The 14,953-nt window shown below is 39.5% G+C and overlaps 1 protein-coding gene across 1 annotated transcript in view; it reads right to left on the reverse strand.

Annotated features, from left to right (window-relative positions):
- Positions 1-7,051, reverse strand: part of LOC106878986 (insulin-like growth factor-binding protein complex acid labile subunit) — a 67,003-nt gene extending 59,952 nt beyond the window's left edge. The window contains exons 1-2 of the mRNA XM_014928365.2: positions 6,819-7,051; positions 952-1,023 (exon numbers count right to left, since the gene is read on the reverse strand). Coding sequence (XP_014783851.1) covers positions 952-1,023; positions 6,819-7,000 — 254 coding nt within the window. The 5' untranslated portion in view covers positions 7,001-7,051. The remainder of the gene's footprint in view (positions 1-951; positions 1,024-6,818) is intronic.
- Between the last annotated feature and the right edge of the window lie 7,902 nt (positions 7,052-14,953).

A 14,953-nucleotide genomic window follows, 5' to 3' on the forward strand; every position in this document is an offset into this window, starting at 1 on the left:
GGGGAGGAGAAGAAGAAGAAGAAGAAGAAGAAGAAGAAGAAGAAGAAGAAGAAGAAGAAGAAGAAACATGTAGACAGCCAAGTAGTACAAGAAGCTGCAGAACAATAAAAGTGGTAGCAGAAGTTGGTCATGATCAAGTAGAGGTAGAAAATGGAAAATATCTGGCCTAACGCTCAGCATTGATCTAGAGGTAAACATGATACATGATATACAGCGTGAATTACAAACACAATTTGATACAATAGCATTCATGCATACATGCACAAAGGGACAGACACACGTACCTATATACAAACATATAGGCGTAGGAGTGGCTGTGTGGTAAGTAGCTTGCTTACCAACAACATGGTTCCGGGTTCAATCCCACTGCGTGGCACCTTGGGCAAATGATTATTACTATGGCCTCGAGGCCAACCAAAGTCTTGTGAGTGGATTTGGTAGATGGAAACTGAAAGAAGCCCGTCGTATATATGTATATATATATATATATATATATATATATATATACATGTATGTGTGTGTATATGTCTGTGTGTCACTGTTTGTCCCCCCAAATCGCTTGACAAACAATGCTGGTGCGTTTACGTCCCCGTAACATAGCGGATCGGCAAAAAAAACGATAGAATAAGTACTAGGCTTGCAAAGAATAAGTCCTCGGGTGGATTTGCTCGACTAAAGGTGGTGCTCCAGCATGGCCACAGTCAAATGACTGAAAAATGTAAAAGAGTAAAGAGTATATGCGTGTCCTGAATGTTTCACCCTCAGCTATCAAGCTCTCATACATTCTAAGTGTGTGAAATGTTCCCAAAATCTCATTCACAGATTCTCAAGCAATAAAAATCATCATTAGAAAGACGGAAGAGAGAGATTGAAATGAAGGATGGGAAAATATTGCAGATTTAGAAGTATATCGTGAATGAAATAATATAAAAGAAGACTGATTCAACTTACAGAGATGTTAAGTTGGACAGATTCTGGAAGGTGCCGTTTTTCATTGCCTTGATATTATTAAAACGTAAATCTCTGGAACATAAAATTGAGTTAAGATGAATTCATTTGGAACAGATTTGTGACAGAATATAAAATATTATGACTTAACAATGAGATGAGGGAAGAGATTGCGATAATGAAGGGCTTCATAATGGTGATGTTGATGATGATGTTGATAATGTTGGGGATAGGTACGCTGAAAATTACGGTCATGAGATAGAGGACAAGAGAATATAACAATAGAGTTGCTGACGAAAATGTTATGAGGCCGATAATGGTGGTAATGATGTTAATGTTGATTATTAATTATAAGGATTGTCATGTTTATGGTGATGATGAATACGAAATTCATGACGATGCTGAACATCATACTAACGATGATGATGTTGGTGGTGATGATGTTTTGTCAGTGGTGAACATGATCGGGTCCAAGATGGGGCATTTGAAGAAAGAGTGGGAGATGATTATGGATAAGAAGCGGAAGAAGAACGAAAAATAGGAGAAGAAGAAAAGGAAGAGAAATAAAAGAAAGAAGGAGATGAGAAGTACACCAAGGAAAACGAGAAGAAAGGGAAGAAGAAGAAGAAATAGAAGAGGGAGAAGAAAAAGGTAGAAGAATAAAAGAAATGAGAAGTATACGAAGAAAAACGAGAAAAAGAAGAAGAAAAAAGAAGAAAAAGAGGAATAAGGAGGTAAAGAAAGACAAGAAGAAATAGAGGAAACACAAAAGTAAGATGAAGAGGAAGCTGAAGAAAACTAGAAGAAAGGGGAAAGAAGAAAATGAAGGAGAAGAAGAAGAAGAAGAAGAAGAAGAAGAAGAAGAAGAAGAAGAAGAAGAAGAAGACGAAGACGAAGAAGAAGAAGAAGAAGAAGAAGAAGAAGAAGAAGAAGTGACATTCGATTTTCTGCTAAAATATATACCTATATCCAGTAGGAAAGATTATATAAGAATACTCTTGGAGTAGACTAGCCGTTGATACACAGAATGTGACGGAAGGCGTTCTTATTTATATGAAGAATATCTAATTGGACAAACTCGGCCCTCGACGCACACTCCGAAAAATATTTAAATCAAGACAAAACCCACCGACCAACAAACACAACTAGCTTCGAGGAGGAACTCTATAATATAGTTATAAGGTGACATTGAGGAAGTAACCTAGCAGACAAAATAATCATGAACAGTAGAATAGGAAATAACTTACGATTTCGAAAAAGCTCCAGGGATATTTGTGCCAGCAGACAAATCGAGTAACACATAGATTGTCAACGCTGTTCTATATAAGAATCTAATGAGAGATCTATTGACACGCTAATAATGACATTAATGAAAATAAAGAATAGAGAATTACGAATGGCCAGAGAACTAGTTATAGTCGATAGAACCGATTCCTATGTAGCTAGAAAACCCAGGATTACGCTTAAAGACCACAAACCTAATATTGTGACTGGCCGATCAGTTATATTGATTTGCCCGTCGATATGAGATATATGGATTATTAGGAAGAAGATCAATGATATAGGAATTCCCGCCCTTAAGTCTAAAATTAGATTAGCCCTGTGGACAGACACCCGAGAGGTAATTTTTTGGATTAAGCAAATTAAAATACGTTTTGCCATATCTTCTAATATATAACATTCTATGATCAGTCTGTCCGATTTATTTGTGTATTTACATGACTATGTGTCCACGCACAGCGCCTATTCTTATATATTTTTACAGATGTGGAAGTATATATGAAGAGAAATGTATGTCTGTGTGAGCGTATCAAACCACGAAGATGCACCTATAGTTGTGTGTTAATGTGGGCCTGTGTATAATATATAGATATATGCGCAGGACTGTGTGAATATGTGTGGGCGTACGTATACATATAGGTATATATGTTGGACTGTGTTCATGCAAATACTATGAGTGTATGTCTATCTTTATGTCGATATTTATGAGTGTACACGCACCAGACCATAAAGAGTGCGTTTGTATATTCATATCTACTAACGGTTATATATAATAATGTTTTTTCTCTGTATTGTATATTTGTTTCTTTCCCTATTTTCTATAAGTATGAACCAGCATCTGTCAATTTGCCATTTCTATCTACAAACCTCTAAGTTGTGCGAAGCAGAGTTTCTTTTAATCAGATACACTTGAAAATCACCTGAGGAGACACATCTACACCGAGGGAAGCAACTAAACCAGTTATACAGTATCCTACACGCAAGGGAACGATGGTAGACAGGTCGAAACGATTGTAGTGATCAATTATGATTCTTCTAACTTATTTCTAGGCACAAGGCCCGAAATTTTGGGGAGGGAGCCAGTGGATTAGATCAATCCCAGTACAACTGGTACTTAATTTATCGACTCCGAAAGGATGAAAGGCAAAGTCGACCTGTGCGGAATTTAAACTCAGAACTTAAAGACAGACGAAATACCACAAAGCATTTCGCCCGGCGTGCGACCGTTTCGGCCAGCTCGCCGCCTTGATTTAGATAAATACTGTCAGGCATCTAGTTGACTCAGACAATGAAGAGATGCTGTATTCGTTGCAGCATAGTGATACTGAGATGCCTCGCTTGTTCAAAGTTCTTCTCATCCTCTACTGTCAATGCCTGTAAAAAACTGGAAGCTGTTGACAGGGATCCAACATGAGCAGCTAAACGCAGAAAGCATACAGAGGGTTCTAATGTCGTTGTAACTCAAAACTTTGATCAAAATATCCAAGAAACAGTTGATAAGATCACTAGAAAGTCAATCAGAGCCATTACGCTATTACAAAGGACATCAGGGTTTCAGAATGCAACATAAGAAGAGTTGTTCATGAAGACACTCGCTAATGGTCGGATGCGGAGGAGTCAGTTCATGTTTGATGTAACAAGAGAAATCGTTCAATCCGTGAACAGCGTTGCTAAACAAGTTACACCACTAGGAGCCTAGAATGCTTTGGTTTCTCTCCGAGGAGCAAAACTTCAATCAGTACCAAATTGTAAACCGAAGGAACGGCAAAGGTTTTTAGAGACCGAATGCTGCTCTAACTTCGCAGCAAAGGTCATGTCCCTGGGAGTCGTCAACAGTGATGGAGACGTCCTGTCCCCTCACACACGCACACACTCACACACACACACATATATATATATATATATATATATATATATAGCCATAAACTTTAATTGTATACAATATAGCAACATTGTTTAAAACATTTAACTATAGTACTACATGATAAGACTTACCCTGTTTCATTATCAATGGTTTGCTAGTGGGCGACCCCCTTAGTTGTCAGCTAACATCTTGTTTTAAATTTCCCTTTACCAAACCTCATGATATTGCTTCTAATAAATCTTGATTTTTATGACTATACCAACTATGATTTCTGTCTGCTCACTCAGCCCTACTGCTAACAGATACTGCGCTTTATTCTCTCAGCCTTTGATATACAAGGATTTGATAAACTAGTCTCTAAATTAAAACTGACCCCATAAAAACAAACAAAAACAGTGACAGGCAGAGTCTTCTTGATAATTTAGTAACTTATATGCTGTAGTAGTGGCAACATGTTCTTTGTCTATCTCCTTAACTTCTTGGAGATTTTAGATATAATTATACTAATGTGTCCATCTGTTCTAATTTAATTCTATGTCTTTGTGCAGCTGAGGATTGCTATGCATTTTAAATTGATGTAATGATTGGATTGTTCAATTAAATGGAGTTGAACGAAACAATCGTACTACATTACCACTGGATATCCTTGTTGCTTATTTTGATATATATATCCGTGCCTTCCCCACTCTCACCTCCCCCACCTCCCAACACCATCACACCACACCACGCTACACCATACCACACAACACATCATCCATGTCGCACAGCCAGCGAAATTAATGATAACTACTCTTTCCTCCAAACTCAGCATGTAAAAACAAGTGGGATTTCAACTTAAAATGCAAAGAGTCAGAGAAATACCAAAAGGCACCCAGTCCAACATCCCTACACTTCGTCTAGTCCACTGGTCTGATTTGATATTCGAAAGTGTGTAAGGTGAAGACGACCTGCTCGAGTTTTGAAGTCGGAGTACTGAGTACTAGATCAAATACCACAAGCTATCATTCTACGCAAAGGTCTGCCGATTCAGCTAATTTGCGACTAAATTATGAATTAGATTATGAAAATTTAAAATCACTAAATAATATATATCTGCAGATATACGGATTTCTGTTTAATTCAGACCATCCCAAATATGTTGAGAAGTGGGTAAGTCGATGGAATCGATCGAATTGAAATATTTTATTTAAACTGAAAACATGAAATGATTAATGCAATATAATTTTTTCTACTCAAGGCACAAGGCCCAAAAGTTTTGGGGACGGGGTCAGTCGATTACATCGACTCCAGTACGCACTCGAAGGGATGAAAGGCAAAGTCGACCTCGGTGGAATTTGAACTCAGAACCAATTAATGCAATATAATACAATTTATTTAATCTTAGTTTATACTCAGGAAGAGTCGAACTCATTCGTTACAACCTAGGTGGTTTTATTAGTTGAACTGGAACAGACCTATCAGCTAAAACTTCAGTAAAGCTTAAACAATTGTTTAGAATTATAACTTATGTGAGTTTATTTCTAAAAAGATGCAGCCCAAATTTTACTGATGACATCCTTAATAAAAATGAAACGTTCATAAGCTGTGCACACCGGACTATTTTACATTTTTCATTTACGTAATTTAAGAGTCAGGCAATCTAGATGGCTCTCGTAATTATCAGCAGTTTAATTAGTTTAACAGTATCAAATAATGTTGCGAAATTCGGCATCCTGACACCAACGCAACTCCAACAGTCAAGTCAGCAGTCGGGAAACGGAGTCGGGTGGGGACATCCCAGCAAGCCAGCATGATTAGAATGGAAGAAGTAGTCGTACCCGGTCGGATGTCTTGCGTAATGTGGTTCTTCGTTACCAGCTGCACTTTGACTGGTCACATCTTATCTTTACACCGAATGTCTTTGTTGCCAAATCCACATCTACCGTTCACATCCCTCGTCGCCTGACCTCACACAAACTGTTCACATCGCTTAACTCTCGTCACCAAATCTTCACATCATCGAACTCTCATCGCTAACTCTTCACATCGCCCAACTCTCATCACCCAGCTCTTCACATCGCCCAACTCTTCACGCTGCCCAAAACCCATCTTCAACTCTTCCCAAAGCCGAACTCTCATCGCCAACTGACCAACACCACGCTTTCTATCACAAAATTAAATTTTTCCGCCTCACCGTAAAAACGTATAAAATAACGTGTAACATGCTTCAAGTTAGTTACATGATCTACGAACTTTATTTCTCATTAAAAGGAATTATAGATCCATTTTTGGTTTTCTTTTGTAGAACTAGAGAACAGCATTTCGATATCGAGTAGTATCATTTAGAATTAAATTTATCACAATATCTCTTCCATTTTAATACTTTCCTTCATAACAACAATATATGCGTCACGTTTTGCTAATACCAACAGTTTTCATACTTTCTCTTCCCTGAATTTTGCCATATGGAGTTTTGATGTGATAAACTAACATCATCAAAGTTCAGATATTGGTCTGATCCCATCTTTGTGTGCAATACTGTAAATTATAGACTCCATTTGAGTCAACATGTACAGAGGAACAGTCTACTTGACTTCACGGCAGTTAACATATTTGCCATTTTTACTCCAACATAGCATCACGTTTTAAAGCTGAGGTCAACAACAAACGGCATTAGTTACGAATGTATCCTACACGAATTTAAAGCGTTGGATGTGGAAAAGTTGTAGAAAGGTCTAATACTTACAAATATTCAACATTCAGTGGCATTGCTTGCGGGACCGAAGTCAGTCCCCGAGATGAACAATATACATATGTCTGAGAATTTTCGCAGGAGCATATGCTGCAAATATCTGGAGCAGCATGAGACTCCAACCACAATCTCATAAAGAGTACTAACACAAAAGTCGGTTTCAATTGATGGAACATATTTTCAGACGTTGATTAATCTATAAAAGAAGAAAATACAAAAGAAATCAGAAACTTCAATGTAATTTCTTTCCCATTGCACTTTTTTCGAAGGATAACGACTGCCCCCTGTTCCATAAGATGGTTTTATCCTTGATTTGACATTCAGTTTAATATTTAAACTCACAAAACTGAATTCAATGATAAATCAATATGGAGAACATAAGTATAAATCATAGCTTTAATGAGTCATAATGTCGAAGATAAACTGAACATCAATCACCCTTGCATCTCTCCCCAACACACACACATATTATACATATCTGTGTGAGTGCATGTATATAATGTTCTATCTATTTTTGTTGTTTTTCTTTCCATTAACATTTTGTCTCTCGTCGGATTCCATGGAGCTATTTTACGAAGTTCTTACAACTGACCAACTTTCTCTCTCAACAACTCAAACTCGGCTTTCTTCCCTCAATTAAAGAAACCGAAGTGACCTCTGCTGATAAAACCACAACCCCATGAACGGCTGAGGACCCCGACACCTCAACATCGGCAGCGGAAATGTTCACTCTCTGTTTTTACGAAAGTGCAAGCTCATCCCAAATTTCCTGCTCCCCGAACCTCCAGCAACAACAACCTAAATTCATATTTCTATCAAACCACTCCATATTGTACCGATGCCTTGGTTGCTGTGGTTGCGGTTGTAATGGTTGTGGTGGTGGTTATCTTCGTCGTGGTAGTGGTACTGGGTGTGAACATCAATGGTGGGTAGCGCTTTAAAAAGGTCATCATTTATACCCCGACAAGAACTGGACAGACAGATTTCTTCAGACGTCAATCTCGCACTTTAGTACTTGTAAGAGACTAGAATAGAATTTGATGGACGGAAGGACTGTGTAGGGTTAGTAAATTGTAAGAAGGGTGTAAAACCTCGAAAGATTGCTTAGAAACGTCCAGCTGATAGGTCTCGACTGGGTTACTTTCTGCGTAGCCGCCTAGGCATGCTGTGGCTGTCAATATGCAGGCACACGCTGAGGTTGGACTCCTGCAACGGTTTCGTGACGGTGAACGTATGTGGGCACCGTTTCTGAGGTACATTTTTCCACTGCTCCTCTTCTTGAGAGGACTGTAGGCCGTGGTGAAGAAAAGCCCGATATTCACTGCCTGGTGCCTAGAATGTTACCAGGGGTACACAACTCTCTACCCGTCGAACATGCACTTGTTGAGTGTCAGAGCATGATAATGAAGGAAAGGCCCACCAACTGCTAGCATCACTGTGACGAATAAGTGGATGATGTTCCATTGTGATTGACACATGGGAAAGCCATTTTAGTCTTGAACGATGCGTCAAAGGATAATGAAGTGTTAGACAATCGATAAATAACATATGTACCAATTATGTGGGAATTGGTGACAGGAGTAATAACTGATGAACGATACAAATTTTTAGAATATGAAAGATTTTTATCAGATGAGCAGAAGGGCTGTAAACGCATGTCAAGTGGGACAAGATATTAGGTGTTAATAGACAAGATGATATTAAGGAACTGAAAAAGGAGATTAACGAGACTAGGAGTGGCCTACCTTGATTATAAAATGGCCTATGATATGATGCCTCGTAGTTGGATAGGGGAATATATGGGGTTATTTGGAGTGGTAGAAAGTGTACAAAGACTGCTAAACAGAGATATGACAGCCTGGAAACTGGAGTTAACAACTGCAGGAAGGTCATTGGGTACAGTGAACATCAGAAGAGGATTATTTCAGGGAGACAATCTTTCACCACTCTTGTTTGTGCTGATATTAATACCTCTGCCAATGGCTTTGAGAGATGTTAAAGTGGGATATAATTTGAGAAATGAAATGGGATGGAAGATGTTAATCACCTAAAATGCATGAATGAGTAAAAACATTAGAAGAAAAATGAAGAAGAACTTGGCACATTTGTGATAAGAGTAAGCATTTTCAGTAATAACATACGCATGGAATTTGGTATGAATAAATGTATCATTTGATACTGAAGAAGGGGAGATAAAGCAGAGTCAAAGACTTAAAGTCAGAGTGGGAATTTTGAAATCAGATACCATAAAAAACAGAAAGATGAAGGATACCTTTTCAAAGGAGTACTACAGAACGAGCAAATTGATATAGGAATTTAAGTTAAATACTGGAAACATTGTAAAGATAATAATTCAAGGGCTCGACTTTGCCTTTCATCCATTCGGGGTCGATAAAATAAGTCCCAATTGAAAACTGGAGTTGATGCAATCGACTCATCCCCCCTCCCCTAAGATGCCCTTCCAGCAAAAATTTGAAATAATAATAAAAATTATTATTGTTTAAGGCGGTGAGCTGGCAGAATCTTTAGCGCGACGGACAAAGTGCTTAGTGGTGTTTCGTCTGCTGATACGTCTAAGTTCGAATTCCGCTGAGGTCGACTTTAACTTGCATCCTTTTGGGGTCGATGAAGTAAGTGCCAGTTGCGTGCTGGGTTCGATCTAATTGACTTACCCCTACCTTAAAATGTCGGTCGTTGTGCCTAGTGTAGAAAGATTATTATTATTATTATTATTATTATTAATATTATTATTATTATTATTATTCATCTATAAGGATTCGGATTTAAGTTTTTGTTTTGGATTATTACTTGTGTTTTACCTCCACCCTCTGTTGCATTGCCACGTGTCGAATATTTGGAAATTGTCCATAGTCTTTGATATGTAGCCCCCACCCCCACCCCCGGAAAGAGACCACTCAGAATTTTCTCATTGATGCCTAGAGTGAATCCGAGGTCATCATCTCTTTTATCCTCCACTAACCTCTGTGGAAAAGACAAGTTGTTTTCCCACTCACGGTTTGTACAGCTGGTACAGTATTGTAAGCTCCTGGCAACATTCAAAATGCCACAAGCCCAATCTTTGTCTACATGTGAGTTATCACTGCAGCTCGATCAAGGAAACGAACTGCGGAAAGCCCAGTCACACGAAAGAGTGACATATCTTTCTGCAGTTCGCTCTTGTTTTCTTCGTTGTCGTTGGTACTTTTGCAGTAATCTAAATGTTTCTTCAGGTCAGTCCGCCTCTTACATGCGAGCGCATCATCAAGGACGGTATCCTGGGCATCCCGTGACCACAACGGAGTGGGTATTGACAATAGATGGATTATTTGATCAGCAGAACTTTATACATCTATAAGAATCAGAAAAACAAACGCTTCAATATTGTGAGAGTTTTATTTAACAAGCCGAGGCGATTTATGCATTTGTTTCTTCCGTCAGGTTTTTCAGAGACAGATACTCTCAGCCCATTTTTCTGAGAGATTGTCACATTACTCCTGGCCTCCTTCCAGTTCCTGTGCGCTTGGAGCCCTGATCTGAACCAAACTTCAATCACTTTTACCGGAGTCTGAGTCTAGTGACATAAATCGCCACTAATCAATATGGACTTGCACAAAGCCATTGATTTGTCCTGGATTATGCGTACTTCTATCGCAGCTAGTTGTCCTCCCAGGATAATTTCTGTTGATTTTATATCCGAGTTTCTGCCATCATGATAGTGACATCATCTGCGTATGCTTGTAGACATGGCTTTCTTCTTATCCAGATCCAACGGGATACCCACAAACTCAGGGCTCATCATTGGTAAAACCATGTTTGACGCTGAAAATGTCCGACAGGTTGAATCTGACTACCAAGTTGATGCCGCAGTACATTGCGCTGACCCAGCTTCTGACGACGGGAATGAGCAGATAGGTAGCAATGACCTACCCTGTCAAATGCTTTGGGCTGATTCAAATTGACCAGAGCCCCTGCCAAAAACCAGAAATATTCCCGGTTCCCCTTCCATGATGGTTGCCATTGATCGGCCTGTTGCGGATCGCACATATTTGTACGGCTCCATCTATACTACCGACAACCAGTACTTGCTTCTTGGTGAGTTCCTTTGCCAAAATCATTAACTGTATACCGAGCAGAGTTACGAGCCTGAATTTTTCAATCATGTATTCCTTGTCTAGATCTTTCCTCAGCAATCCCCTACTCTTAGACTCACTCGTCTGGGAATACTCTCAGTCTGTTGCCATCTACAGTGCAAGGTTGCTATGTGGAAATATATCTCTTAAGGAAGATTATCTAATCCTAGAGAATTATGCCCCTCACAGCGGATTAGCATATCTGCCACATCATCTGTTAAAATTAGATCCTCACAAAACACAGTCTGTCTGTCTGATAGGAGCAGCAAACCATCGTAGTAGCACTTAAAGCCTGCTGTCTCAAGTATAACGCGCCTCGAAAATAGATTGACGAAGTGCTACCAAAACACAGCGCGCATTTGTTTGGAATCGGAGAGCACATGACCGCTGTGGTCTGCTACAGACTGAATTTTTGCTATAATGGTATGCTGTGCCTGCACCACACGGGCCTACACGACGGTTTTTGAGCTTGCATATTTCAGAGAACGTAATGTAGCTCGGACCATACAACCTTTGTATTTACCATTGAAGAAATAATCGAAATCCATTCTCATCGCTAGCGCGTTGTTTGCTGTTCCTCTCCTCTGTGCCTCTTAGTTTTCTGTAACAATCACTCCTGAAACTAACAGATATCACTGATTTTCCCTTTTAGTGAAACGCACCGCTTGCTGTTGATATCTCCCATCAATTCTTACTTCACTAGTATACTAATCTAGTCCCTGGAACTTTTCACGCCGGAAAGGATACGTTCATCTTTCAGTAACAGGATCCTTGTTTATCAGTCTTTTCAGTGTTGACTATAATGGTCCCCAGTTGAATTCTAAGTAGCCAATTATCTGAAACTGCGGATACATTGCTGTATTCAGAAAATCGAGGCCTGTCAAAAAATTAGAAGTTCCCTGGAGCACTTGTATGGTTTGTACGCTCCACTCCCCTACACTCAAACACTAATGATCGAGATATTCCCAGTAAAGTCTCCAAACACCTAAATATATCCGGGTTCCACTGTTTCATATCCTGCTACTTATATCCAAGACCACCTACCTATCTGATCTAAGAAAACGTTTTCGAGGCATTTGTATGTGTCTTCTAAGATTCTTGTGCAATAAGTCTTTGAATACTCCTACATTATGTTGGAAACTTTTCTTCAAAACACGGTACATTGTTGGTGGCGTTCTTACCATAGCTCTTCCTGGTATAGTTTTTGAAATGTTGAGTATCAACACCCTCACTTGCTAACATTTTGTTTTTGCTAGAGTTTGCACATTTCGTGAGCTCAACTTTCGGAGAACTGTTCAGTCGGGTGGCTCGTCCGTGAGATGTTGTTCTAAATGTTACGTGCCATGCAGTTAATGTTGTTTTGCATAGATTAACTTTGGATGAGGTATTTTTCTAAACGATCGGGATGTGACTCTCACTGTTGTTGAGAATGTTTCTGTTTCTCTTCCTGGTGTTACTGCTGTAGGCTTGTCTCATATTCAAGTTGTTATTGTTGTAGGTGTTGTAATTATTGTTCTATCGCTTTATTTATGAAACTAAGGCCACTGGATTACGAGTTATTGAACCTCGTGCTCACACGTTTTGAGGTATTAGGGGTCAAGTCAGTATATTCACCAGCTCTACCTCATTTTTTTTTCGGAGACCACTTCTATATCCGAAGGGGTAGACTGGATTTGCTTACAATTTCCTCTGTATCATTTATTGTTGTTGATAGTGGTAGTCGTAGTTGTAGAGGTGCTCAGGAGACTTATTTTACTCTTTTCTCTGACTGGAAGTGGTTTGTAGCTCTTGCGTTTATAGTTTTTGTGGAGGGTGCTACTACTGCCCTCTTTGCTTTCGAAGCAGCGATGCGAAGCGAAACATTGCTTTTAGTTTCAACACTGGGAGTGTCAATAACCTCTCTTGGCTGACTACTATGGCAGGTCGTTTAGGTACGACCTAAGTGGTGAGACGAATACATTTCCTCCTAAAAATACTCCTCTATTGAAAACTGTGAGAAAAGAAATTATTGTTTCCTACCTTTCATCACCACCCGCACCTGCCTCGCAATCTCCGAAATAGATAAAGTTTGGTATGCAATTTACGTCTTCTGGAACAACCAAAACTTGGAATTCCATAACTTTTCTATTTTTGGTGTGGGGCGGGGGGTTGATTTCGTACTTATTATTTCCTCGTGATCCTTAATCGTGGCTACGAGGAGGTAAGTTTGTGGCCCTTACTTTCGTCACATGACGTCCCATATCTAAGGGTAACATCGCGAACTAAGGTGCAGATCGTTGTATCCATGTTACACACATCCTCCTTATTGCTACGGATGGCCACCATGGTCCCCTGATGCATTCCTTGGGAGATATACCCTACGGAACGCAACGCATCTTCCAAACATTTTCCTATTTCAGTTGAGGAAGGGCGTTGTACATTCGTTTCCTCGTGGTTGATATACATAGATTATTGTTATTTTCTTGGTGCCCATCATTATCCCTATGGGAATGCCATGGCCCCAGGTTGAACGATATCGTTCCTATACATTTTAATGTCACCCGATTTCCCTTTCAGTGAAAGGACGATCCCTCCATTTGTAACGTTCGCGAATGATGATTTTTTCTGTATGAATTTTCATCGTCGTTGCCGGTGCCGCCCTTGTAAATTATGTTCGTGTTCTTCCCATTCATGTTGCTATTGTCTGCTTAATTGTGGCGGCTGCTGCTGATATGTACGTCATAGTTGTTGTTATTGTTGTAGCTGCTCAAGCTATTCGCGCCGTTGTTGATAGCTTTACTGCTGCTGCTGATTACACCATTATTGTTGCTGCTGTTGTTGCTGTTGTTGTTGTTGGAGTTGTCGTAGTTCATACTAATATTAATGTTATTGTTGCTGTAGTTACCATCGTCGTCGTCGCTGATGTTGTTTATTGCTTGTAGTTTCTTTTCTGCTTTCAGTGGGAGTGGCAACCACCCATCGTGGCTGACTACTATAGCAGGTCGTTTAAGTACGACCTAGGTGGTGAGGCGAATACATTTCCTCCTACAAATACTCCTCTATTGAAAATTATGAGAAAAGAAATTAATAGAAGATATGTATGGGGAAAATTTCTCGTTATTAGAACTGCGAGAATCTTCTTCTGTAGAAACTTGGATGCATCCGTAAAACAAAAGTTGCAGTTTCAGCGGTCGAAAATAGTATAAAGAAAGTAAATTTAGAGAAAACGCACCAGCCATATTTCATGTGCGATGCCTAATAATAATTATTGCTAATTTTGTTACAAAACCAGCATTTTTAGGGGAGGAGTTTGTCCATTGCTTCGACCCCTCGTCTAAATTGTTATCTCATCGATCCCGGAAAAATGAAAGACACATTCAAACTCGAGAAAATTGAACTCAGAAAGTAAAGACAGATTAAATGTTATTGCTTATATTTGTCCGACGTGCTAAGGGGCCTGTCAACTCACCGCATTCATGATAATAATGTTTTCGTTACTAGCAGCGGGCGCCGAATACAAAACAGGAAACGACAATACTATACAAGGGACGAGTGGGGTTTAGCACAAAACTTCGTGTATAAAATTGAAACAAGAACAATTAGCGACAACATTTCGACAATAAAATTCCTGAGAAGAAGGCACTTCCACCCAGTAACAACAGAGGAACCCCACATACCCTGGTTACCCCGACTAATAGGGGCAAGTCAGCAGGTGCCTCGCTCCTTCTCAATTTCTCTGGTTTACAAGCGTAGACCCATTCACGCGGCCAAAATATTAATTTCAAATTTTAGCACAAGACCAGCAATTTCAGAGGGGGATGCCAGTCGGTTATAGCGATCCCAATGCTCATTTGGTATTTATTTTTTCGACCCCGAAAGGATGAAACGCAAAGTCGACCGCGGCAGAATTTGAATGGACGTATGAAGTACAGCTAAACATTTTGCCCGGCGTGCTAACGGTTCTGCGAGCTAGTCTCCTTAATAATAATAATAATAATAATGATAAACGTTTCTACTAAA

This window comes from Octopus bimaculoides, chromosome 29, assembly GCF_001194135.2.
Source record: "Octopus bimaculoides isolate UCB-OBI-ISO-001 chromosome 29, ASM119413v2, whole genome shotgun sequence".
Classification (NCBI taxonomy): domain Eukaryota; kingdom Metazoa; phylum Mollusca; class Cephalopoda; order Octopoda; family Octopodidae; genus Octopus; species Octopus bimaculoides.